This window comes from Emydura macquarii, unplaced genomic scaffold (genome assembly GCF_026122565.2).
Source record: "Emydura macquarii macquarii isolate MOO-44397 ecotype Brisbane River unplaced genomic scaffold, CSIRO-AGI_Emac_v2 contig_1551, whole genome shotgun sequence".
NCBI classification, from domain to species: Eukaryota; Metazoa; Chordata; order Testudines; family Chelidae; genus Emydura; species Emydura macquarii.
The window spans coordinates 21,390,292-21,417,759 of record NW_027131688.1 but is presented as its reverse complement, the minus strand read 5'-3'; the positions used below and the strand labels follow the sequence as shown (position 1 = coordinate 21,417,759).

Genomic DNA, 27,468 nt, shown 5'->3' with positions numbered 1-27,468 from the left:
CTATGTGAAAGGTCCAGATCAGAGAATGAATTTCTATAAGAGCAGTTTTATTGCTTGTGAAAGATGCCAAATCGACAGGCCTGAAAAATAAGGTCTATCAAGTATTCACAGAACAGATGCAGTATAGGCAGCAGCAGCCATGCAACTTTCTATACAATGATGTGTCAATGAGCTTCAAGAGTAACCTGGGGGTTAGAATCAATCTCTGAAAAACCCAGAGCCAGGAGCAGAAACAGAGAGCAGAAGCAAAACACCCTTATTCTACCTCTCCTAAAACATGCAAGGAGTGGGATGCATGGTCCATATATTTATGTGCATAAGACCACAATACAGCAAACTCCTTTGCATACAGTCTTCCCTCTTGATAATTTCTAATCTTGGCAGGGATTGTTTGAATAATGGGACTATATGTGTCAGCCAGAAGACCAGTGCCTATTAACTTTTGCATCTGCTTTGGGGGCCCTTTGCACGTAGTTCCAAAACTAAGCCCTTTTGTCAGTAATGTAGAAGTTTTTTTGGAACTATGTATTAGTTTGTTGCTAAATCCACTTTAAAATAAACCAGACCATTATTTTAATACACCTTGTCAAAAGGCAATAGAACTCAATGTTGTTTTACAATTTCTCTGTTCTCTTAGCTAATTAATTACATTTTAAGATAGACTGGAAATTAGAAATGGGCTGACTTTACAAAATTCAGATCAAGTTCTGTATTTTCAAGACCCCACCAACAAATTCAGTGAGTTTTGGATATGTTTTTTTGGTTCTGAACAATCATTAGTGGAAGTGTTTGCTTATTGTGTTTTAACAATTAATCATCATCATTTTGGTCATTTTAAGCCATTCACTTATGCATATTTATTCAAATGAGAGATTTATTGCAGATATCTGACTCATTTTTCTTAATCAAGAGAATTGGTATGTATTCGTTTAGAAGTTATTCTAGGGGATTCAGCCTATGGAGTAATCTGGTTAGTAATGAAGAGATGTATGGATTTATTAATATATATGGCTTGAAAACATTGTCAGTCAACTAAGCTACTGTTAGTAGAAGCTCTGTGTGTGTGTGTGTGTGTGTTCCTCCCTTTTCAAGCTGAAGTCATGAGGCTCTTGCTTTTCCAGGCCCTTACACCTTCAACCTATCCCACTGTAATGAGCCTTCGAACCACGGTTGACTGGTATGAGTTGAGTCTCACACTACAGCACTCAGTCCATGGGAATTAAAACTGAAGCCTTAAACATGTCTCTTCAGAAACTTCAGTGGCTTGTCTACATTACAAAATGTTATTGCGTTTTTAACACAGTTGGGCTAACCACAATTTAGGGTCAGATTCTCAGTCCTGTTCCCGCTTCTTCACACAATTCAAGCTCAAAGAAGCTGGAAAGCTCCCCTAAAGTGTTAGAACTGAGAGTAAATTTCTCAGGTAGGTTCGGGTTTGGGATACGGGAGGTCGGAGAGGCAGTGATGATTCTCGAGTTTTGCTTAACCAATAAACTTTTTATTCTACAATAAACAATGATAGCAAAAGGTAGGAGAACTCTGTGCATGAAATGACAAAGTGCACCACCCAAGACTTCTGTGTTCGTAATCTCTTCGGATCAATGCATGGCTGCCAGCATGTGACACTAGGGTGCCTGGTTTTGGAGTTCCCCGAAGGAGTTACAGCACAGACACAACAGAGAACAGTTACTTCATACTTACAAACACCATGTAAAAATATACCATGTTGGCCAAATTCAGTTTGCCGTTTGCTTTAAATCCTGCAGACAGGAGAGAGTCGCTCCAAGTGATCAGTTCACAGCAAAGCGGGCCGGGGAAAATGTATCAGTCCGCTGAACCGACATGACCAGGAGATTTGCAGGGTGCCGGGTAAATCCAATTCCTCTCTGGCCTCTGCTACCTGACTTTAGTGAACTTTTATGGTTTCCCGCAGGTAACAGAGGCTAAGCCCCATTGGTTGTTATTTGCTGCATGGCCTTTTAAGGTCATGCCTTGGCTTTCAGCCAACCAGGTGTTTTCATTTTTCCTGGGCAGTCGCTGACCATGCACCGGCAAGGTGAGGTCGCTCCATCCCCTTATGAGGTGGTAGGTACGTGTGGGTCGTGCAGTTCGTGCCGCTGAGTCAACCCTCCCCAGGCCGCTTCTTTATCCGCGTGGGCAGGGGGTGGTGCTCGTGGTGCTGCGGACGCCACTATGCAATTCTGTCTCCACATAAAGGAGTAGTTGGGGATAGTGCCATCTCCTGATGTCATAATACCAGCTGGGTAGCAGAATGGGCCTTAGGGAACCATTCTTGTTAAGTAACTTGGAGTAGTCCTTAGGGTCATACTTATTAACACTTACTATCTTTTGCAGCATCTTCATTAAGGGCTACCACTATTGCTACCACTGGTGGATCTGGCAAGGTGTTAGTAACAGTCGGGAATGTTTGAAACCTAATGTCAAAGAAACCTACTGTATACCTGGCCTATATTTTGAGTTTTACTGGATATATAGTTGTTTGTATGCAATAAAAAATAATTGTATTCAAACTGTACATCAGCTGGTATTTAACTCAAATCACTACTAAACATTAGTAAGTGAATCATGGATGGTAATTCTGTAATACCAGCACTCAGCCTTAGAAAAATAGAGGGTATGGAGGAGGAATGTCACATACATTTGCAGAATAACACTGTGGCATACTAGTATTAAGTGCAGGCATCATTAGAATATTCCATGTACACAGATGGATGCTCTCATCTGTGAGACAGTACTGGTTAACTAAAGGGCTATTCTAGTCACTTCATGTTGGGTATACCAGAACGCAGGGCCCAGCACTAGCATTTTATGTAGCGAATTGGGGAGTCTGAATCCAACTAAGATAGTTTTGGAAAATGGTTCCTATAGAAATACTTCTTTTAAGATATTTTTTGTTTTGACAGGTTTCAGTTGTAACTTTTCTTCTGTAACCTAACAATAAACAACCTTTGAAAGTTTAAAAGAATAGTTTTCTTAACAAATTGTGTGAAATGTTAGGTTGCTTTCTCTGTGTACCATATAAGAAAATGCTATGTTAATCCCTTATATCTTCACAACATTGGTGTTTTAAACCTAACCTCCACGTAGAGCTAACATGTGGGGCAAGATCAGCACAATATTATCTAAAAAGGGTGACATGCTGTGACAGCTTTGAGAGCGCTAGTGCAGCAGAACTGTGAAAAGAATGCTGCCGTGGCAATACATTTCCAACCAATCCACTTTCCATTTTTAAGAATCTACAAAATTTTGGGAATGTCTTCATAAAGATATCCTCTGACTGAGTCACAAAAAAACCCAAAAAACTAAATCTCATTCTTTGTTATAGGCATTGGAGGTTATCATGTAATTTAAATAATAATCCTACACCCTTCTATAGCATCTTTCACTTGAGGATCTCAAAGCACTTGACTTTGCAGTTTGGATACACTGTGTATTTAAACTGGTGGGTTTTCTATTTGGAATTTTTGGCCTTTATTCTCAATTTCTTCATTTCTGCACTTAGCATTCCTGCACCTTTTTGATCGCAGACCCTGAATCTGGGCTTTGCCAGCAGAGAGATGCCACAAAGCTGTCAGAACCAGACATTTGAGGATCCCTCAGCATAAGGGAATTTGGCCCACAGGTGTAGTGGTAGAGGTACAGCCCTACACTGCCTTTTGCAGAACATGGCATGGGTGTGTACTCAGGGTCAAGAGAGGGAGTATCAGTGGTGGGAGGAGTCTTGACTGGAGCATATTGTGGTCTAGCTATTTTGGGCTGTTGCAGAAGTGAAGATTAAAACATAACCTGGCACTGCTCTAATTTATGCCAGGAACTAGACCCAGGAGGCTCCAGAATCCAGGATGTGCAAAGATAGACCAGGACTGGGAGAAAAGGTGGCAAAGAACTTGCCAGAGGGCCACTCTTACCCAGTTTAAAGCACCTTTATATATGCTGCTGGAGTAGCAACTGAGGACTTTAGGGCAAATGAGAATTGGGTCATTTGCTTTCTACTTGATTAGATCCTGATTAATTGGTGTACATTGATTTGATAAATAATCATGCCTGACATCACTTCTGTAAGGTAAGTGGGAATGATTACAGCAGGTGAACTTAGGCCCAATGAGATGTACAGAAGAACCTGAGAATTACAAACACCAGAGTTATGAACTGATCAGTCAACCACACACCTCATTTGGAACCAGAAGTGCGCAATCAGGCAGCCACAGAGAGAAGGGAAAAAAAGCAAATATAGTATAGTACTGTGTTAAACATAACCTACTTTTAAAAAAAAAAAAAAAAAAAAGGAAAAGCAGCATTTTTCTTCTGCATAGTAGTGTTTCAAAGCTGTACGAAGTCAATGTTCAGTTGTAAACTTTTTAAAGAACAACCATAATGTTTTGTTCAGAATTATGAACATTTCAGAGTTACAAACAACCTCCATTCCTGAGATATTCGTAACTCTGAAGTTCTCCTGTAATTGTCCAGGGTCAGGCACAAGGGACCCAAGAGTTGACTCTCACAGCTCTCAAGTTTCTAAGGTTGGAACAAAAACTGTGCAAAGCCATAAGGAGTTACCTAGCAGAACCACACTGGCACCTGAAGTGACCTCAGGATGCTGGTAAAAACCCTGCCCTGAAACATTAAATCCGACCCTCCCTTTCCCTCCCGCAGCAGAGTCCCAAGCCCATGGCATCAACCCCCCGTGGGCTTTGAGCCCCGCCTGTCTCCCTGCAGCACGCGCTCCTCATGTTAAAACGCTATGCTGCTGCTGCTGCTGCTGCCGCCGCCCAATAATCTGAGTTGACTCCTGGTGCTGCGCTGACGACTAGCCCCTTGCAAGTGCACTGGGAGCCCTGGGGCTGCACAATGCACCTGCCAGCTTCAGAGGCAGCCGTGGCGTCCCGCGCTGCGCGTTCCCGCCTTCATTGCACGAGGCCCGCTTCACCCCTTACGCGGAGGCGCTACCGCTCGCTCGCTTGAGGGCAGGGCCACCCCTAGCCTCTCCCAAAGGGGCTAGCTCCTCCCTATCCCCCGCTAGGGGCCGCCTAGGCAAGATGGCACATGCGCAGAACGCAGTAAACAGGCGAGCCAGCTCCTCCTCCCCCTTTGCGTGGCCGCCCTCGGGTAGGGGAGAGCGAGCGGCAGCGGCTGCGCAGTGGGGGTACATCCGGGCACACTGGCAGGATGAATGCTCCTTTCCAAGATGGCGGCGGAGGGAGGAGGGAAGGAGATGAACGAGATTAAGACCCAGTTCACCACCCGGGAGGGGCTGTACAAGCTGCTGAGCCACTCGGAGTACAGCCGGCCCAACCGGGTGCCGTTCAACTCGCAGGGCTCCAACCCGGTCCGCGTCTCCTTCGTCAACGTCAACGACCAGAGCGGCAACGGCGACCGGCTCTGCTTCAATGTGGGCCGGGAGCTCTACTTCTACATCTACAAGGGGGTCCGCAAGGTACCGGCGCAGCCGGGGGGCGGGAGAGGCCAGGGGCCCGGCCCGCTCAGAGCATGGAGGGGCGTGCCGGGGGGACTGACTTGGCTTCAATGGAGCCTCACCTGCGGGAGCCGGAGGCCCGGTGACGGGCAGGGAGCCGGAGGCCCGGTGACGGGCGAGCTCTGCCCCCTGTGAGCGCAGCACTCGGAGTGGGGGGGGAGGCTCTACAAGGCTCTGGGGGGTCCTCTCAAATGAAACCGCTCTGTGTCTGGTAGCTGTACCTGCTCACAGAGCAAGGAGGTGCCGGCCCGTGGGGTAGAGGCAGAAGTGATTAGACGTGCGATTAGCGGGAGAGCCCTGAAAGGGAGGAGGACCAGTGCTGCCTTGTTGGGGGCTACTTAAAGGACATAGGACCGGAAGGGACTTCTTGGGTCGTAAAGTCCAGTCCCCTGCTGTGGCAGGCAACTGTGTCATATAATCCCATTCACAAATCTCTGTTTAAAAACTAGTTAAATTAAACCAGAGAGTCCCCACCAGCAGTTAAAGGGTTTTTCCTGGAGTATGTTGCTGTGCAGCCCTTTCTTTGCTGGAGGGGGCAGGTTTGCTAATGGTATAGTAACTCTGGGCCTGTCTCACTTGCTGCTACAGGCCAGAGGACTGTTTGGTATTAGCATGGGACTGCCAAATCTCTGCTGGGGTGGGGTTTTAGTTTTATTTAGGCGGGGAGGAAAATTTTCACACTTAGAGTGAAAAGTTAGTGATCTAATGTTATAAAGTGTGAACTAATCGTTGGACTGTCTCTAGATGGGTCCAGTACAGTGAGCTTAGCTCTCTAAAGGCTGAGACTTTACATTTCTAATTATAACACACAGTAAAAGCTTTTTATCTTGAGAGAAGTACTGGTGCAAAATAAGGTTCTCAACCTGTAAAAAAGATTTGGTGGTGTAGGTCTAATAGCCTGTCCATTAAATGGCTAGCATACTATATTAATGACAAATTGTACCTATTTAAGTATATGTAATTGTTGTTTTGACTTTTTGAAACAGGGTGCCTACCTTCATGGGGTTTAGTGAGACATTCTGATAACTTGCATCACCAAGTGAACAGATGTCACTTCTAATATATGTAAATATAGGCATAGTAAATCTTGAATTTCTGTTAAGCTGTTATTTATCTTGGGTACATATGAATCCTCCTCTCCTAATTACTATAGTATGTGAGCACCTTACAATATTTAATGTATATATCCACATGACAACCCTGAGAGGTAGGGAAGAGTTGTTATTCCCACTTTACAAATGGGAGCTAAGGTGCAGAGAGACTTAGTGGCCTGCCCAAAGTCACATGGAAGGTTTGTAGCATAGCAAGGAATTCAACCTGAGTTTACAGAGTTCCAGGTGAGAGCCCAAACCACTCTCTCTTGTTTGATAATTCATATAAAATGTATGCACTAGCTAATTACTGAGGAAAGTGAAGCCTACTGAGGATCCGTTGGTAATGACTAGTAGCTGAACAGACCCAACTTGGGTTGTCTTAATTGTATGAAACAAGTGCATATACATATTTGAATTGCCATTTACATAATTTAACTTACTCATGTGATAAGTCTTGATAATTTGGGGATATTTTAAGTAATTGTGAATTAAATTTAAATATTGATTTTGTGTTTAAGCACTTAAAGAGTGGTTGATGTTATTGAACAATTATCTGCCTACTCATGTTAACAAATAATCAATATCTTTAATGCTTCCACTTTATAATCCACAGTGGCCTTTTCTACATGTGAGTCATTTGTGGACAATATTTCATATCATTAAAATCTGTCCATCTTCAAACCCTTGTAACTGCTAGGATTCTATGATCTTTGACTTAGTTTTCAGTACAGAATAATTGCAACTTCTACAACTGTTGTATTTAGAGCAGCTCATAATGCAGCCAAGTTACAGTACATGTGATTCTTACCAATCTTTAGTCATTTATCATTCTTAAAGAAAAATCTAGAAGTTGAAAGTATGCCTTGAAAATAGGGAACTGAGGCATTTTTAAGTGCCAACTTACAACCCATATATCTTAGTTACATTCTTCTAATAGTTTTTCAGTATCTTTGGTAAAACAGTATTTAACTTTGTATTTGTGGGTGTAGCAGCAATTGAAAATCATACTCTCTACCAGCTGGATATCTTTTGTGCGTTTTGAGAAATACTGTAAATATTCTAAATATACTATTCTTTCTTCAAAAATACAGTAAAATATACTAGAAGTTTAGAATAGAATTTGTGTTTAAGAGCTGGTCAAAGCAATCTGACCTATCAGACCTTCAAAACAGATATTTTTAATGCCATAATTACTCATTTAAAAAGCCTTAAAGTAACAGCTGAAATACATTAAACATCCAAATTAAACAAGATATTGTAGATGAGAACGAGAGTGGGGAAGTTAATCTGCCATGTATTTGAAATGTTGTTTTCATTATCAATGTATCTAGAAATATCGATGAGCTTTAAATCATTATGGCTTCTGATTCTTCAGATTGGGGCCTATGACTTTGATTCTTTTTGACTGTGTAGAAAATTGGCACTAGCATAGGGAAGATAACCAGCTGACAATTACAGCTGTCAAAATGATTAACATAATTTTCATGAAGAGAAATGCTGTTAAAACTTTCTACTGCTTCTTGCTGTGGTATATAAGATAGGTGAAAGGAGAGTTCAGTGGTAGGCTAAACTAGAAATGTAAAACACTGTCTTAAAATGAATAAATATAAACTGCTGGAAACTTCACATGCTTCTAAAGTTGGCTCTAGACTAGAGAAAATTTAGCCAACACTAGCTAGCTAAAATTGATTAACGTTGGCTACTTTTCCTAGCGTAGGAACACCTTCAGCTCAATTTTAGCATATTGAACTATAGTCTAGGTTTCTGCTGGTGAACATTGTTACCCTGACACACGTGACCATGTGACAGAGAGGCTTGGTTTTGTTTGGGTTTAGCTTAGCTCCTGTTATGTAAACCTGATTTAAACTTAATTTCTTCTGATCAATTTAGCTAGATTAGACCAGTGATTATACTTCTAGAGTTCAGGTTCTTTAAAACGTTAACTACCGCAGATGCAGGTTTGTATTTTTAAAGCTGCAGTATAACTTAGGTTAAAAACAAATAGTTAATTTTATTACCTCTTACTGCCTGTTAGGCAGTCTTTAAAAAGCCTTGTTCTGTTAGGATCTGCTCAGGTTCCTGCTGAAGTTAGTGAAGGAATTGCCATTGACTTCAGTAGAAGCAGGGTCTTATTCCTCAGTTTTAGGGAACTATCTGAAGTTTTGCAGGCAAAGAATTTTTATTTGGTGTATACCATGCTTAATTTAACCACGAAAGATCTAGCAAAGTAAATAGATATTACAGCTGTGCAAAGTGTCTTTAGGGGAATATATTGTAGTAAGTTTATCTATTACTGTGGACCAGGGATCATGTGTGTAACCGTGCTCTACTCCATGAGGGAGGTTTACCACAGTTCCTTCAGGAACTAAAAGAGTGATCACAATATGAGTGATTCACCATAAACGCCTCCAAAGAGATGCCACCCCATGTGGAGGAACACTCAGACTGGATTTCCAGACACTAGGAAAACAAAGAGTTTAAATGTGGCTTTAAAAGGCTACATTTAAACTGATTCAAGGCCTTCTCTCTGGTCAAATGAACGTTCAGGACCTTCTGTCCTAGGCCTCAAGTCTTGCAGAAGGGTTGTAAAGATTTTGGTGTATTAGAGCCCCATAGGACTGATGGATGGCCTCTGATAAGAGTGCATATAGGAACTTATTGATTTTTTTTTTGTTTTCTCTCTAATGCTTTTGCCTTAAGAATAAAGGTGCTTGTTTGGAAAGTGTTGCGTGGTAACTTGTTACTGGTGGAAAAACACTGTTCATAGTCCTTGGAGAGAAAGCAAAGCACAGGCACTGGCCATTAGGCAATTGGCTTGCTGGGGATATTGCTGTTTAAGGCACGGAGCCATGCAGCCTTAAAATCCTGATCGGGAGGGAGAGAGATGCAGGTCTCCATCCAAGGAAAATGATGTCTGGAGCTAGAAACCCTAAATAGGTTCCTTCAAGTGAGGAAGGAGGGGGAATAAAGATGCAGTTGCTGTGCAACTGTTACAACTACCTGCACTAGGAACTTTTGCAGGTTGGGAACTTTTGGTATGTACTATATTTAATTCAGCCCTGAAAGAACTTGCAATGGTTAAAATTGTTTGAAATCCCAGTCTGAATATGATGAATCCAAATCACATCCCTAAAGAGTATTCTTTTAGGTCACTTTTCTTTGTCTGGCTGCTTCCACATCCTAAATCAGCTTTGTCTGCTATTTCTGTTTTGACTTAATCTTTTGTTATAAGTCTCTTTACCCAGGCCACTGAATTTGTTTGTGTTGCTTTGGAGATGAATACTATGTAAGGATTGGTGTTCCTAGTGATACCGTGATGCTTTCTTAACCTGGTTTCTTGGAGGTAGAATCAGGAGTTGGGTCCAGTGTCTAAGATGGTGGAAGAGCTTGGAATGCTTTCAATCTGGAAAAAATTCCTTCAAACTGCCTTTGGAAGCTTTTCATAGCAAACCAGTAACTTTTTCCAAACTTTCTCTATCAGAGGGTGTTTAGAAATTAACTTGAGGAAGATAGAAGGAAAGAATGAAATATTGGAAACTTGAGAAGAGCAGATCAGCTATAAGCCAGCTATTTGATGTAATGAGGCTTTTATGCAGTATCTGCTGTCCAGTTACAGCAATGAGAAGCTCTGAAAAACTGTTAGTAGATTCTAACTTTGTCTTAAATTTAGATCCAATGGGCAGGGGAGTGAAATTGTATTTTAGTAAGGAGAAGTCATAGTTGTGATGCAATGAGGTGTGGCTGTTTTAATTAAATACTTGGCTAGTTAAGCATTCTTGGGCGTGTTGGTAAGTTTGTGTTTCCTGTTTCCATCTCAGCTTCTGGCCTTAGTGAGGCTAGATATGTACCGCAATCTCCTGTTAAGATGGAGGTGAAGGCTTTGCTAGGGGTGAAGTCCAGAGTTGTTTTGAGAGTGATCCACTCTTTGCGTGGGGAGTGCTATCTGAGACTCGCTTGGAAAGGCTCTCGGTTGCATGTTTCCATCTTCAGAATAAATTTCTGTCCAAAAGATGACCCTTCTCTTGGTTGTCCATACTTGTGCACTTAGTTGCTGCAGTAGCTATGACCATTGATGGTTGCTATGGGCAAAAGGTTAAATAGTGGGTGGATTCTGGATGGATGGGCAGTTCCTTTGTACCTTGATGGTGGGCCTGGGAAGACCAAGCACGATGATAGTTTTTCAAGTATAGACCAGGTAACTGAAACTTACCACCAGATACATCTTGTTTGTGGACCACAGGGCATTCTTTGATAATGACGCTGTTCGGTTCACGTTTACAAGGTCAGTAGTGAATGAACACCCTACATGATTTAATCATAGATGAGCTTTCCTTGCTTTGTACGTATTACCAAGTTATAACTGAATTTAGCTAAGCCTTAAAGGCTAGACTTGTGAAGGGACTTAGGCATTGCAACACCTAACTCTGCTCCTCAGTGGAATCATCAGCTTTGAGTTAGACCCTGTCTACACTTACCTCCGGGATTCGGCAGCAGTCAACAGGAGTTACGCAAGCTACGCAAAAAACTTGTGTAACTCCCGTTGACTTCTGGGCTCATCTTCTGCGCACCATCTTCACTGTGCTGCGCCGCCGGGAACCGTGTTCCCATCAATGCAGTGCTACCCCACTTGCGAAGGTGGTCTTAGTACGTCGATTTCTGGATTGACTGAGCGGGTCTTCACTGACTGCTCAGTCAATCCAGAGAAATCGATCTGACGGTGGCGACTTTGCCGCCATCAGTGTAGCCGTAGCCTTAGGCTCCCTATACAATAATGGGGAGGGTAAAGTGTCTAAGAAAACGATTCACAAAAGCCAGCAAGTTGAGTAGGGAGGTGCCTAAACTAGCCTGTACGAAATGTTGAAGAGAGTGGTATGACCTAAGCCCTACCACCCAAAGCCATGAACCCCCTCCTGGAGTTAGAGGCCTAAGCAAGATTAGCCCTTTCTTATGAAGAGAGACCCCTCTTCCCCAACCTCATTATTATAGCCAGTAATCCAGTGGTCAGAGCACACACCTGTGATGTGGGAGACCAATTTCAAATCTTTGGCTCCATAAATATTTAATTATACAAAATGGAACAGTTTCGACAGAGATTAATATGTACCCCAGAATACCCAATAGTCTGCGGGTTAGGGCAGTCACCTGGCATGGGGGAGACCTGGGTACAAGTTCTTGCTTCAGATCAGGTAGAGTAAGGATTTGAAAATGGGTATCCCATATCACAAGTGCTTTAACCAATGAGCTTTTGGGTATTCTGAACAAACATGTCACAGTTTCAGGGTAATTGCACCAGTTTTTCCCTGTCTGGGTGCCGTTGATGGACCATGCTTAAAGGTTTCCAGCTCCCAGCTGTCACCTCTCACCTCTCCTAGAGATCTGCATCTCACTCCTTTCTGATGTGTGTTTTTAAGGCTGCACAGCTCCCTGATTTACATTGAGATTCCCAGGAAACCAGATGGCCTATAGAGGCAGGTGCCTGTGCTTTGCTTTCTCTCTGAAGACTATGAGCAGTATAGTGCTCGCAGTTACATGTTATCCCACTGCTCCTTCTAAGTGAGCGCATTTGTTCCAAAGGTAAATTCATTACAGAGAAAACATGTTAAAACAATACAAGAACCTACATGCATGCTAGACAGCTTACCAGAGGTAACCTCCAATGTTGACCTAGGCCTCTAGTAGGGTTTAGTCCTTTGTCATAGAGTTTAAAGCCACTAGATCATCTAATCTGACTTCCTGTATATCACAGGACATCAGCACCACCCAGCACTTGCACACTAAACCCAACAATCAAAATGAGGCCAAAGTATTACAGCCTACAGAAGACTAGATTATCATCTGCCACAGGAAGAGACTAGGAGGGACTGAAGTGCACTTTCAAAACCTACAACTAGGTTTTCCCTGTGGTTACAAGTTTATCTGGTTTAGATTCAGAACCAAAGCAAAGGCTGGGCAGCTGACCCATTTCTTTGTACAGCTCAGGCCTCTGATCTTGGCCTTCTGTAACAGGTAATCAGTAGACAGGGTCACCTAAATTAATAGGCAACAGGTTTAAAACAAACAAAAGGAAGTACTTCACATAATGCAGAGTTAGCCTGTGGAATTTGTTGCCAGGAGATGTTGTGAAAGCCCAAAGTATAACTGAGTTTAAAAAAATAATTAGATAAGTTCATGGAGGATAGGTCCATCAATGGCTATTAGCTATCCTGGTCAGGGACACAATCCCATGCTCTGGATGTCCCTCAGCCTCTTGACTTTCAGAGGCTGGGACTAGACAACGGGATGGGTCACTCAATAATTGCCCTGTTCTGGTCATTCCCTTTGAAGCAGCTGGCATCCGTCATTGTTGAAAGACAGGATACTGTGCTAGAGGGACTATTGGTCATTGTTATATTCTCTCCTCAGGATGTAACTTCAGAAGGCTGGGTTTTACTAGAGTTGGGTAATTTACATTAATGTCTCCGTATATATTACCCAAGAAGGCCACTTATTGTCCCAAAATTTCATACTTGTCCGGCACATTTTCTGTAGAGTCTTTTGAATATCCAGATTTCACATCTGTTGCATACAATTGTTGTCCACAGTAATACATTAACTTAATATACAGTTGGGCCTTCCAAGGACATTGCAGGAAATTGCTATATCTGTCACAACACACAAGCCAGTCAGCTCCAAAATTCTGGAACTGGTGTCCCCGACAACTTTTGTGTGGGTTAGGCATGCTCAGTTTTCTGTGCTGACTTTATATTGTAAATGGACTATGACAGCATTTTTTAAATGGTTGTACTTTTACTTAAGAAACAGTGGGTTCATATTAAATGTTAAAAATACTTAGATTAACAATTGACAAGCTTCAGAACTGTTTCAAAGTTGGGAAGAGTATGCTGGAAATACTTTAAAATCTGTTGAAATGTTGCACAAATCTGTTACTGTAATTATACAATTTGTCATGATTTAGGGTGATAGCCAACATAGTGAAAACAGAGACTGAGGCCTGTTCTACACTAGACTGTTTTGTCGACAAAAGTCAGCTTTCTTCGACAAAACAGTGCTGGTGTACACACTGCAATCACTCCCCCACTGACAAAACAGCCCTGGTTTTACTATAAAATAAAACCACTTGGACGAGAGGTGTAGGGCTCATGTCGGCTTAGTTAGGGCAACACAGTGTCATTGTAGACACTATGTCCCTCTTACATCGGCTGTGGGGCCATCGTTCTTGTCAATTTGAAATTGGCAAGAAAGCCCTGCTGAGAGCTGAGCAGCTCCTGACTGGGAGCCAGGGCAGGCTTAGCAGTGAAATTGACATGGCTGTGGGTTCTTGGTGGGAGAGCAGGAATGGAGAAACCCAGGGCGGCTTCCTTCCACTCCAGGCAGGGAACAGGGAGGGGAGAAGCCCGGGGCAGGAAACGGAGAGTGGGGGGTGGCAGCCCATCAGGAGCCTGTGCGGTTCCTAGCAGGGAGCTGAGAGACCATGCTCTCAGCTCCCCACACTGCCCATCTTAAGTCATGGAAGCGTTCCTGGTGAGGATGCACTCCAACAACCCAAGGAGGGGTTGTGTGGACATCAGCCACCACAGTAATTATTGCTGTGGCTGTAAGTTGAGCTGTGTTAGGTCAAGTTATTTTTCTAGTGTAGTCAAGGCCTGACTTGAAACTCTTGTGCAGAAATGGTTTTAGAAGCAAAAGGTTAGTGATGTTACTAGGCAATAATGTGGGACAAAAGTTGTGAAAGAACAGAGTTTACAGTTGGAATGTGATTGACATAATGTGAGTTATCTGAAAGAATGCTCTTTCATTATATAAGAAAGCTGTTCAAGAGGAAGTTAAATGACAAACCGAAAAGATTCTAGTCTTTCTGGAAATCTGCCTTGTTTTGTCTGTCCAGGTGGAAAATTAGACTGACATTTTTCAAATTGGGTTTAACCATGTTGTCTTGACCAATGTGTCCTCTCACAATATAAGTCCTAATGTTCAAAGCTGTATGGTTTTGAAGAGTTCAATAAAGGCTGTAGTTCAGTTTTTGGCTTACTGATGTCTAAATTTAAGTATTTGGGTATACCTAGTGAATGAAATAATGCAATATAATGCCAAATACTTTTATGAACATGTCAACTTCTTAAAATGTACTGCAGTGAACAAATTGCATGGGATTTACTGTATGCTGTAGATATAGACTCACCTTATTAAGCAAGAGATGATTTCCCTGAAGGTTTTCCAGAGTCTTTATCCACTTCTATTAGAAGACCACTTTCAGTAAGCTGCCAAGTTTTGTGAGTCTCTTGGGGCATGTTTCACTATGTAAAACTTTGACATAAAAAAACATCTAACTTGTTCTGCTCTTACTGCTAGTTCTTCACTAGAAGATGCCACTAAAGGATTCACATACTGAATGTCTTTTTTTTTTTTTTTTTTTTTTTTTTTTTTTTTTTAATGAGTCATTTGTGGAATTTTAAACTCATGTAATAATGCCTTAAGGACACTTTGGCCTGCAGCAAACAATATAAAGGAATATTCTTACTCAGTAAATCTGTTAACAATAATGGTCTTATACTAGAAAATATGATTTGAGACAAACAAAAGTACAAGAAATTTTAAATGTGTTAAATTGTGTTGAAGGTCATGTTTTTATTCTTTAGAAAATTGTTTTGTTTTGTTTCTGCATTTCTGTGTAAGATTAGTGCAAACTGAAGTTTTTCCCCAATAAGTTCAGCTGTGGTTTTTTAAAGACACATCTATAAAACATTAGCTTTGCATAGAAGCCATATAAATTAAAACGTTTTATTAGAGGAAATGTTTAAGCACAAAACAATAAAGCGATAGTCAAGGTTCAAAAAGCACAGTAATACAGCGTCCGGGGATGATATGCAGTGGGAGGGAATGGGGGGTGATCGAGGATGAGCTGTGGCCCCGTGGGAGGGGCTGGGGGGGTGGGGCTTGAGGGTTGCAGGGGGTATGCGGGGGGGGATGGACGCTATCCAGCATGGAGGGGGGGTCCCTGGGAGGCATTTGCCAGGGAAGGCAAGTGAGTCCATGTGTGGGGGTGGAGGTCGGGGGAGTACAGTGGCGTGCAGGGGGATATGTGGGGAGGGGGGGATGCTATCTATGGTGGGGAGGATCCCTGGGAGGTCAAGGAGGGAGAGCCCCTGGGAGGCATTTGCCAGGAAAGGCAAGTGAGTCCCTGTGTGGGTGTGAGAGTGGAGGTCAGGGGAGGATGATAAGAGATACATATGTGGGCATGAGGGCACATTTCAATGCATAGTAAAGTCATTGGGGGTATGATCCAGTAGGAAAGAGTACAAAAGTCCATACGGGGTGAAATGATTCTCATTAGTCCAGTGTTCCTTATGGTCGACTGGCAGGTCAGCCCCGTCTTCTTCTTAATGAGAATGGTTATGTATATCCACATCACCAGTAAGGTAGTGTATTACTGCTGTGAAAGGGTGCCAAATTAGTTCAGCAGTGCAAGGACCAAAGGAGAGAAGCATCAGAGACTGAGAACTGCCTGACTCCAGATCTGCCCTGCCCCACAGCTCTAGGATCATGAGCAACTGATAACTTTTCTAGCAACAGCCTGCCTTCCCTGTCTGTTCCTGTGGAGGGCACCCAGCCACTGGTATAGCTCCAGAGGAGTAGCCCACAAGTACAGCTCTGTAATTGTTATAATCAAGGTTTATTAGAAGCATCTGTTCACTCAGAGCTAGCAGCAATCTGTGGGGCCTGACTGGGACTGGGGAACTGTCATGTTCTTTCCCAGAGAGGAGGTAAAAGCAGGGGAGCAAATCACCTGATGCAACTGCTCTTTTCTGCAGGAGAAGCCAGGGCAGGGTGACTGGAGCTACTATTGTTTATCCTAGGAGGTGGGGGGGGGGGGAATTGTAGTTGGAAGAGGATAAGATTGAGAGCATAAAGTTAAAATACAGGACTGAAAGTTTGAGAGAATGGGAGGAAGAAGAGGTAGCAAATGTTTTGGAGGGAAAAAAAGAGGAGTTGATGTTAAGGGGTGGGGAGGAGAGAAAGGAAAGAATATACAGTGAAAACATGGTAATCCTAATTTAGGATAGAAAAACTGTAGTGAAGGCAGGAGTGGAAAGGTATCAAAAGCACAAGAGACAGTAAAATACATTTAAAAATACTGACTTGTGTCTATCGGGTGCATGGGATGTGTGTGGTTTAGTTCTCGGTGCAAGTGGATCTTGGGTACACAACACAAATGTTAAGTTATAATTGGGACTTAAGTTATTTAACTGAGGAGTTTGCAATATGTTAAACGATTATGAGTGTCTCAAGATCTAACGGTAGCAGAACTAAACTTTCTAACTTGAAGAAACTATGAGGTGTCATAATGCAACAAAAGCTCCATCACTTCCATGACAAATGTGACTTAATTTTTCATCATGGTCTTTGTAACCTTCTAAGTGAGACTTCCATGAATTATAAATCTGGTTCTGAATGTCCAGGTGCATGTAGGAAAGTGACCTTTATTTGAATTTTAAACTGTTTGTTTAAAACCGTTTTATAGCCTTTATTTTGCAATAAGTTACCTTGCTGAAAACGTGAGCTTGTGACTGCATTTTTCTATACATTTTTTCACTCTGATAGTTTTTTGCCTTAACTGTTGCATTGTGGACACGTGTCATCTACAGATGTGCTAAATAACTTTAAAAATTTCATTGCAACCTCATACATAAGTTTCAAGCGTGTGTTTAGAGTTACATAATTCAATTATCTGACTGCTTTAACAGTTTGGTTTATTAGGATAATTGTTAATTTTAAAAATAAATTAAACAGAGTATTACAGATCTGTGTGTGTTGCTAGACTGCATCTTTTAGTTTAGGACAGAAGTTTACTAGAATTAACATAAACGGAATTGTTGTTTTTACTAACTGTTTCTAAGACTTTATTTTACTGTACTAGTATTTTTTTTGAGTACATGGAGCCTTTTCTGATGGTGGGATGAGCCAAAGCACTCAAGTGGGAAGCTACTTGCACCCAGACCAAGAGAGAGGTGCAAGAGAGAGCTTGCTCAGCACCTGAATTTTTGCAGTATAAGTTTCCTAGGCACCTATATTTCAGCCTCTAAGCATGCATGCTGTAAGTCCATGCCAGGCATTTGGATGACTGAGCCCCAGAATGGTGCACAAATTGGGAGAAGTGAGGCATTCCTTTGCCTGTGTGGCCCCAATCTGGTAAGCATACTCAGATCTTTTCTACTGGATCAGGCCCCTATAGAAGAGCTTATACAAAATGGCCAGGGGAGGAGACCCTCGTTCATAACTTCTAGCCAAGTGGTTAGGATACTCACCTGAGTTGTAGGGGACCCCTGGTCCAAGTCCCGCTCCACCTGAGGAGAAAGGATGGCAAATCGCTATTCAAATCCTAACCACTGGGCTATAAAATATTCTGATATGGGGCTTTCTCAGTCATTCTTGTTGAAACAGTTGCACCGTAGATAATACAAAAAAAAAAAAAATATTTGGAACAGAAAACTGGGTTCTGGATCTCTTCTCTTTTAGGAGAGTACCCTAGCCTGAACAAGCTATGGGGTGCACTTTTTCAAACCCTGTAGGATTTGTTACATACCATTCGGGGGTAGGGAATGAATCCAGTGCCATCTTTTATGTTACCTTGTAAGTAGAAATACAGGAATATAAAATTATGCTTATAATACTCTTGTAACTTGCAAAGAAGTGGACCATTTATTTAACTTTAATGTAGTTCTGGCTTTGCTTACAAGTAGCAAAGATGTTGGCTGAAGGTGGAATAAGAGGGCTTCGGTGCCTAAAGCATAGATCTTTACGTTGGGAGACCTGGATTGCATGAGACTTTCCGTCTTTCACTCTTAGAACTTCTAAACTAGAGTTCTGGCTTTCAGTTTAGATGAAGTGCTTGGTCTGTTCAACACAGTAGCATAGCTCACATGTGGTTAGTCCCATCTACTCTGCAGGAAGAATGTGTATTGCAGCCAGGTGCTCAGTACATGTTTTTTCAGGTAGTTTCTCTGTCTGCCTCAGGTTCCTGCTTGTAAAATGAGAGTATTTGCTTGCCACACAGTGATGGTAGAGTGCCTTTTGACAGACATAGAAGGAAAATGCCAGAAGTGTGAAGTAACTTCAGTACTGCAATTGATAATGTACAATATTGCATCTCTTCTGCCTGTGACCAGATATGGCTTGGAGTAAAAGCATAAACCCAGTAGGGCCTCATTTTTGGTATTGAAGTATAGTGACTCTTCTTTGGCAGATATTTTATATATTCATACTACTACTATGAGGCTATTTTTGACTTCTAGAATATCAGGAAATTAAAGTTTGTAGAATATATGTAGTAATCAGTTTTTTACACTTATAATAGTTTTTAACATGCTGGAATGTGATGGAATTTGGATGAGGGTATGTGTCAGATAAGATCAAAACTCTCTGGCATACCTGTGGGCCAGTTAGACCTAACAATCAGAAAGACCCATGTTTACAGTGTAGTAATTGGTTAAAAAGTCAGAACTTGACTCCTACTGAGCTTTGTAATGAAGAGACTATAAAATGATTACCAATCACTGTTATAGTGAAATAAGTTTCTATAAAGCAGCATAGGATATAACACAGGGTGCAGTTACGTAGACTGCTTCATAACTGAATTTCCCCCTCAGGAATATAAAATTTTCACTGTCCTTAAAATGCTATTTTATTATAGCAAAAGATAATATTGAAATCGTATGTGCTGATTTTTCTAGTGAACTTCTGTTTATTCCCCTTTTTTAGCATACTCAGTTTTATACCTAAATTGTGAGCTTTTTGTGGTAGGGACTGTCTTTAATATAGGTCTGTACAGTGCTTAGTACAATAGGGCCTTGATTAATGTTAGGTATTACTGCAGTACAAATACACAGTTCAGTTGCAACTGTCAGAAGTTAAACTTGCTGTGATTTACAGATTCCCATTAATGTGAGGCTACTGGAATGTATTTTTAGTAAACTAAAGAACTTTGTTTATGATGGCTGATATAATTAATATAGCTTTAACAATACACACATGCGCGCTGCTTAATGACTTTTTCTGAAATGTCTGAATATCCTTAAAGACGGAAATATTCTTGTTCATTAGGCTACTCAGTTTCTTTACTTAACATTCTAAAAACTTCAGATAAACTGCAATTTTGTTTATCACAGATATTTTAAAGGGCTACAGGCTAAAGGGCTAAAATTAGAACAAAAAGTCACTAACTCTTCTAGTACCAAAATTGCATTCTAGCATTCCGACACAGTTGTTGTAACAAATTACCTTAATTTTGTTCAATATGTAACTAAAAAGTCATTTGCTTTGGGGAAGTGGATAGATCATATGAATTTCTTTGTATACTTTGCTATTGGCTTCTGCTTGTTTGTAGTCTCCAATACGTACTCCATCTGTCTGTTAAGGATTGGAAACCTCTAATATGCTGATACTGCTAACCTTTTGTTTAGCAGTTTGCATATGTTTCTTAAAGCCTTCTTTCTTGATATCCCAAGAAACAGAACAGCATATTCACTACCCATCTAAATGTGACTGTTTCTAAAATTTTAGAGAAGAAATAAACTGGCTTTGTAATTATCAGTGGCTTAGCTTATGTACAGAATTTTGCATAACACAGGAATGAAAATCCCTATATATTCAGTTGTTCAGCACACTTATGCTAAATATAGTGCTCTGTGTTTGGCAGTATTTGAAAAGCTTAGACACAAGACACAAATTGGCACAATACAAAATAGGCAATGGTGTGTAATCTTCATAGAAGATGGAGCAGGCAGGTGACCTTCAGTCAATGGGAATGATGTAAAGATGTAGCATGAACTTGATTTCAAAGATGAGCAGAAGCCACTGAAGGAAGAAAGACTGGAAAAAATTGAGAATGATGGGAGAAGGGAGGAAGAAGTTGTATGAGAAGTTAGAATAGCTAAAGGGAGAACTGTTGATAGTACAAAGATAATAGTGTGTCTGAGAGGACTAGTCCAACAGATCAAGTAACTTTTCTGAGGAAAGGAGATGGAAAAGGCAGTGTTGTGATTTTTATAGACTAGATACCTTGTGGACCAGGCAGGTGGCATTCAGTCTGTGGGATTGTGATGCTCAAAGTAAATAAACACAGTTTCCAAACTGCTCTATATTTTTGGCAATATAAAAGCAGTTCAGCTGCTTTTGTTTAACTGAGACGTGCAAGGGAGCATTCACTGCAAATCTTAATGGTAGTTGTAACTTTCTAGCTAGTTTTACTTATTGCGCTACCAGTAAATCTCTCATACTAATGTTACTGTGGGGGTGGAGGATGATCCAATATAAAATGTTAAGAATTTAGTAAACAGAAAATTTTAAAAATGCTTACCAAATAAAGTAATTTTATCTCCAGTCTCCTCAGTGATTTGGAGGCATATCCAACTAGCAATAGACAGTTTCTCAGTTATAATATTTAAATGGTAGTATATTTTCTTGAATTGCAGAACTATAGTACTCTCCCATAATTAGAAAAGAAACTTGTTCTTGTTGTAAGATTGAGGGCATACTCCAATAACAACTCTGATGGATTAATTTGTGACCATCAGGTAATTTCTTGATTTACCCAGTTTTAAATTGTTTATCAAGGTTTCTTAATAGTTTAAACACTTTCAGTACAGAATCCAAAAAGTAGATTCTTAGATTTTAAGTGGACATAAGAAAAATGCACATGGTCATTTCTGATCTTTGCTAAATCAGTGGGAGTTGTAAGAAAAGTATTATAAATGGGCCGATCAGAATCTGTCCAATAGAATGAACAAGATTCCATTCTGCGTTCTTTAACAAAAGGAACTTTGGTAGCTTAACTGTAGAGATGGTCACATTAGCCCCTCAGTGCAACATCATCTGGATGGTTCCATCACTCCTGTTTATTGCTGCTGCTTGATTGACCAGGGTGGTGGTAGTTGAGCAATGCAATGTTCTCCACTGTCAAGTTTGTGTTTAGAAAAGATATTTGGGAAAGCAGGAGTGCCCTCTCCCTTTCAAAAACAATCTAGTACCCTTTATTGATATATATTAAAATATTTTACAACTAAAGGGTGGGCAAGTAGACTTCTTTGTGAGAGACTTGTTTAGTAAACTTGTAAGGCTGAATTCCCCTTCGTAACTATAAAGAAACCAGGGTTATCTGATTTTTGGCTTGCCTTGATTTTTTTTCCTTTCATAATAGGACTACAGTTTTACTGAACTTTAGGCCTCTAGCTGAGTAGTATGGAAATGTCAAAAGTATACACAGGCAGATTGGGGTATTTAACTTGCACTGCTCCTGGCTTAATAGCAAAATGGCAACAATTAACAATAGTTATACAAAACAAGTATTTGTGGGGAATTATTTTATAGTTAAAAGCTGTATTTCTCATGACAATGATTTATAGATAAACATGACTTATAAGGACTTACAAAATTTTACCCTGGTCTGTGTATTACTAAGCATGACTCTTCTATGAATTTTTACACCTTTTGCAATTTAGTAATTGTTCATGCTTTAATAGTGATGACAGCCATTTAACAGTTTCTTAAGGAAAATAATACTATAATCAAGGGCTGGCCAAACTTACTGACTCCCTGAGGCCCCTCTCCCCCTGCTAGGCAGAATCCTCTAGCCCCACCACCCTGCCACAGGGTAGAAGCTCTGAACTCTCCACTCCAGTCTGGTAGACGGAGAATGGAAGGGCATGGGGGCTCTGCGAGCTGCACTTCAACTGTAGAAGAGCTGTATGTGGCTCACAAGCCCTGGTTTTGCCCCCCTGCTATAATGCTTGGTTACAAACTATATAGGAGAGAGAGAGTAGGCTGAAGAGGTGGGAGAGTAGCATTGTATCTAAAGGATTCCAAGGAATCTAGTCAGATAAAAATTGTGTGAAAAGGACCATACAATTGAATCCCAAGCTGCAATGTTGTAGGGCTATGCTACTAGCCTTCAGATCAAGAAAACAAGTGTACAATGTTGAGAGATCAGAAGCTTAAAAAATCTAATAAGGGTAATGGGGGACTTGATATCCACCTATAAACTGGGTAAATAGAACAACATGATTGTTTTGAGAAGCAATTTATCATACTTTTTATTAAGTGATTGTTTCTTGGAACAGCTAGTTCTACAGTACCCAAGAGGAGAGGCTATTCTTAACTAGTCTTAAGTAAAACACAGGTTAATTCTAGAAGTAACTATACTTGAGTTCTGAAGTAATCTTAGCTTGTTCAACTTCCTAGGCCTGGTCTACACTGTGAAAGTAGATTGATGGAATGCGGCTTCCGTCGACCACATAATGTATGCGACTTCACTGGCTGGTTAGTTCCGTTGACTTAAATCATGGGAAATTCGACTTAATAAAACCATCTCCGTAAGTGGCGTTGCGCTGAAATAAAATTGTTTGGGTCAAATGAGCGGCAGTGTAGGCGGAGCACAGCATAATTCGATGTAATTGGCCTCCGTGAGTTATCACACAATGATCTGCTGTGACTGCTCTGCACATTCGCACTCTGCTGCACTGCGGCCACTTACAAAGGAAACAGCCCCTCCCCTCAAACACCGGGAAATTTTGAATTCCCATTTCCTGTTTTGTCAGCGTGGAGGGAGCTTGTCCACCCTAAATGCGCTCCAGCCTGGAGTCAACTTGAGGTCTTGGATCTGATCGGTCTGCGGGGCGAAGAGTCTGTGCTGGCTCAGCTCCGAGCCAGCAAAAGGAATTTAGATATTTATGAAAAAATATCGCGTGGCATGTTGGAAAAGGGGCACAGGAGACACGCGCAGCAGTGCTGTGTTAAAATCAAATAGCTGAGGCAGGCATATCAGAAAACTTGGGAGGCGAAAAGTTGTTTTGGCTCGTCACTGAAGACATGCTGCTTTTATGAGGTGCTGCATGCGATTCTTGGCAGTGACCTTATCACTGTACTGCCACGCAGCATAGCTATATCAGGGGAATCCAGGATGAACAAGAAGGACTTTGTGGATGAGGAGGAGGAGAACAGGGACCAGGTGACTGGGGAATCCATTCTCCCTGAAAGCCAGGACCGGTTTGTAACCCCCGGAATAGCCGAGCTGGACACAGGACAGCATGAGTGATTGAGATGACAGGGAAAGCACATCTGGTGAGTATGTACTGCAAATCTCATTTCTATAGTTATCTCCCCAGTCCAGCTTCTTGTCATAGTGGGGGGGGGGGGGGAACTGTGTGGTGTCGGGGGTGGGCTTCTTCGTTGTTAGTTTACTTACACAAGGGGTGTCCCCCCTTTTCTCCCCTGAAAAGAATGTTTATGTGCACAGGGATGCCCCGAGAATCCTCCATGGATATCTCCAGGAAATTTTCATTTAGGTACTCTTTGATCCTTTGCAGAAGGTTTCTGGGGAGAGCAGCCTTATTTCTTCCACCACGATAGGACACTTTCCCCCACCACTCTCTTATTGTGCGGACATCGCTGAACGCAGCATATCAGCATAAGGGACAGGCCTATACCTAGATGGCTTGCAGTAAATCCTCCCTTTCCACATCTCTTCCCCTCAGGAGACTATCACTCATGGTCACCTAGGGAAGATGGCACAAATTTGCAATACCTGCTCCATACAATCGTTTTTTTCCCCTCTGCCATGGGAGGTTTTTTGGGATATGTAAACCGCGAGTTACGACACAGCACGTGGCTGCAATGGGTTTTAGGGGTCGCGAGACAGGTGCCCACATATGGTTTCGCCCAGGGGAATTTCTCTCTCTCTCTCTCTCTCTCTCTCTCTCTCTCCCCTCCCCCCCCCCCCCCCCCCCCCCCCCCCCCCCCCCCGATCTATACCACCCTTTCAAAAACAGATTTTTGGGAGGGTCAGTGGGCGCAACAATCCTGCTGTTTGGGGAACTGTGAACTTATACATCATGCACTACGGGGATTTCCTTGAAATGGATGCACCAACCCCTTATCATGGCTGGGAACAGCACTACGACCCCTGCAATAGGTAGAGATTGGTATGTGGGTCTGCCGTTCTCTTGGGAATATAAAGGGGATTTATTTTTACATTGTAACATTCCTTTTCGTCCATGTGGCCAGCTAACAATGGATATCTTATGCTTTGCTTGCCTTTCAGTGGACAGCACGGCCTTCAGCTCAGCATCTACTACTCTGCTGACCGCCTGTCACAGATTAGAAGGTGGAAAAAAACAACTCAGGATGACATGTTCATCAAAATAATGAACATCTCCATGGCTGCTGACACAGAGCTAAGAACCTGGAGGATTTAATTATTGGAGAAAATGAATATGGACATGGAGAACAGGAAGACGGCCTATGAATGGGAGCATGCAATGCAGGATGAGATGTTGCGTATAATGAGGGATCAGTCGGACATGTTGAGGATAGACAGGATAGACTCCTTCTGCAGCCCCTGCAAAACTCTCAACTCAGGCATTCTTTCCTAGCCTCCACCCTCAAGCGATCTAGGAAGAGGTTGAGCAGGGTGCAGTATGTGTTTCACTCCACGCCGGGTGAGGAGCATCAGAAAGAGGCACCAGCCTCTTTAAGAAACGGGAATGTGGTGTTTGCTGTTCGCACAGTGAAACTTTGCTGTGTGTCCCCTCACAGCCCCATGACCGTGATCTAGGAGGAGGTTAAGCAAGGTGCAGTACATGCTCCACTCCATGCTGAGGGAGGGGAGCAGAAAGAGGTGCTGGCCTCTTTAAGAAATGGGAATGTGGTATTTGCTGTTTGCACAGTGAAATTTTGCTCTGTCCCCTCACAGCCCCATTACAATGCATGCAAAGTATTGAAATAACTTCCTTTCCCTCCACTGTTAACTATCAACAATAAAAATGTATTGCTTTAAAGATCATTACTCTTTCTTTATTGCGACCACGGGGATTACCACTGAGGGTGGAGGGGGCTAGCACAGTGCTGTGGTGCTGGGGAATGGGTGGAGGATGGGAATGGAAGACAGAACACAGATTTTTCAGAAACATTAGGTCTCACTGCAAAACCAATTTTTTCAGGGCTTCCCTGAGGCACAGCACTGTGTGGTTGGCTCTCAGCATTGCACTGCTGTCTGGCTGCTCAAAATTGGCAGCCAACCTATCTGCCTCCATGATCCAACCCAATGGGAACTTCTCCCCCTTTGTGTCTCAGACATTATGGAGCGCACAGTATGCAGAGATAACTGCTGGGATGTTTTTTTTCCCCTGAGGTCTAGCCTAGTGAGCAAACTGCATCAGCACGCCTTTAAACATCCAAATGCACTTTCAACGACCATTCTGCACTTGCTGAGCCTATTATTGAACCTCTCCTCGCTGTCCAGGTGCCCAGTGTACAGCTTTATCAGCCAGGGGAGCAATGGGTAGATAGGGTCTCCAAGGATCACTACTGGCATTTCAACATTGCCAATGTTTATTTTTTGGTCAGGGAAGAAAGTCCCTGCTTGCATCTTTTTGAACAGACCTGAGTTCCTAAAGATGTGCGTGTCATGCACCTTTCCAGACCACCTCACATTGATGTTGAAGTGTCCCTTGTGATTCACACGGGCATGCAACACCATTGAGAAGTATTCCTTTTGATTAATGTACTGTGTGGCTAGGTGGTCCAGTGCTAAGATAGGGATATACACGCCATCTATCGCCCCTCTGCTCCCACAATTTCCTGTTGCTGAAAACCCATCTACTATGTCCTTCATATTTCCCAAAGTCATTACCCTTCTTAGCAGAAGTCTGTTGTTGGCCCAGCAAACTTGTATTACAGCAGCTCCCACATTGGATTTACCGACTCCAAATTGATTCCCAAGTGACCGGGAGCAGTCTGGTGTTGCTAGTTTTCACAGAGTGATGGCCACCTGCTTCTCCACTGTCAGAGCCGGTCTCAAGTGAGTGTTCATGCATTTCAGAGCAGGGGACAGCTCTGCACAGAGTTCCAAGAAAGTGGCCTTTTGCATATGAAAGTTCTGTAGCCACTGCTCATCATCCCACATCTTCATAATGATGCGATCCCACCAGTCACTGCTTGTTTCGCAGGACCAGAAGCGGCGCTCCACCAACTGCAGATGGTGCATGACAGACAGTAGCGAACAGGAATTGTTTCGTTCTATTGCTTGTAGCAGGGTGTCTTGAGTAACATCACAATTTTCAGCACTGCAGCCCCATCTCGCCCTTGAAAATACTGCAGGATAAGATGTGAGGTATTTGTGATGCTCACAATGATGGTGCAGAGCTGAGTGGGCTCCATACCTCTCTCACAATGGCATATGCGTGGCAGAGACTGAAGGGTTTAGAAAAATGGTGCAAAAAAAGTGTTAGTCTGTTTGGGACAAGAAGGGAGGGGGAGGAAGCATGTTGCATCATGGGAGGATGGTAACCGTCCCAAAAACCGCTGCGGCTAGTTGCACTGTGGGATAGCTACCCACAGTGCACTGCTTTGATTGTCAGCCCAAGCGCGGCTAGTGGGGATGCAATCCCCCGATGCAAGGAGCATGGTGTGATCATGCTCCTGCAATTTCTAAAATTCGGCAGGTAAAAGTCGATTTAAAATAAATCGACTTCACTATGCAGTGTAGACATACCCCAAGAGGGGAGTAAGACATCAAAAAGAAATAGTAGTGCTAAACTTTTTTAGAAAGGGAGATCTCAGTAAACTGATGCTAGTCAAAAAGGTCTTCAAGTTAGAAATTAAGGAAGTAAAATCCTTAAATGCTATTGATGCTACTAAAAATAATAGTCTCAGGAGGCATATGTACTTTTGAACCAGAAAGAATGAGTAAACAAATATGATAGGGTTTGGAAATCTGACCTTAATGATGCCAATAAACAGGAACAGAGAATACAGTAGACCATATGTAAGAGGGCAATTAGAAGGGCCAAAGTGGATTTTGAAGAGCAGATAGCCAAAGGTTTAAAACCA

General features: G+C 42.2%; 1 protein-coding gene across 4 annotated transcripts in view; it reads left to right on the top strand.

The window, feature by feature from the left end:
• The first annotated feature begins 5,188 nt into the window (after nt 1–5,188).
• WDR20 (WD repeat domain 20) overlaps nt 5,189–27,468 on the top strand; it is a 56,689-nt gene continuing 34,409 nt past the window's right edge. For 3 of the 4 annotated variants that reach the window (XM_067555036.1, XM_067555035.1, XM_067555033.1), the window contains exon 1: nt 5,189–5,455. In XM_067555036.1, the coding sequence (XP_067411137.1) occupies nt 5,192–5,455 (264 nt within the window). In that variant the 5' untranslated portion in view covers nt 5,189–5,191. Of the gene's footprint in view, nt 5,456–23,514; nt 23,701–24,679; nt 25,568–27,468 lie in introns of those variants that run through there. The other variant, XR_010921164.1, reaches the window with a different exon arrangement.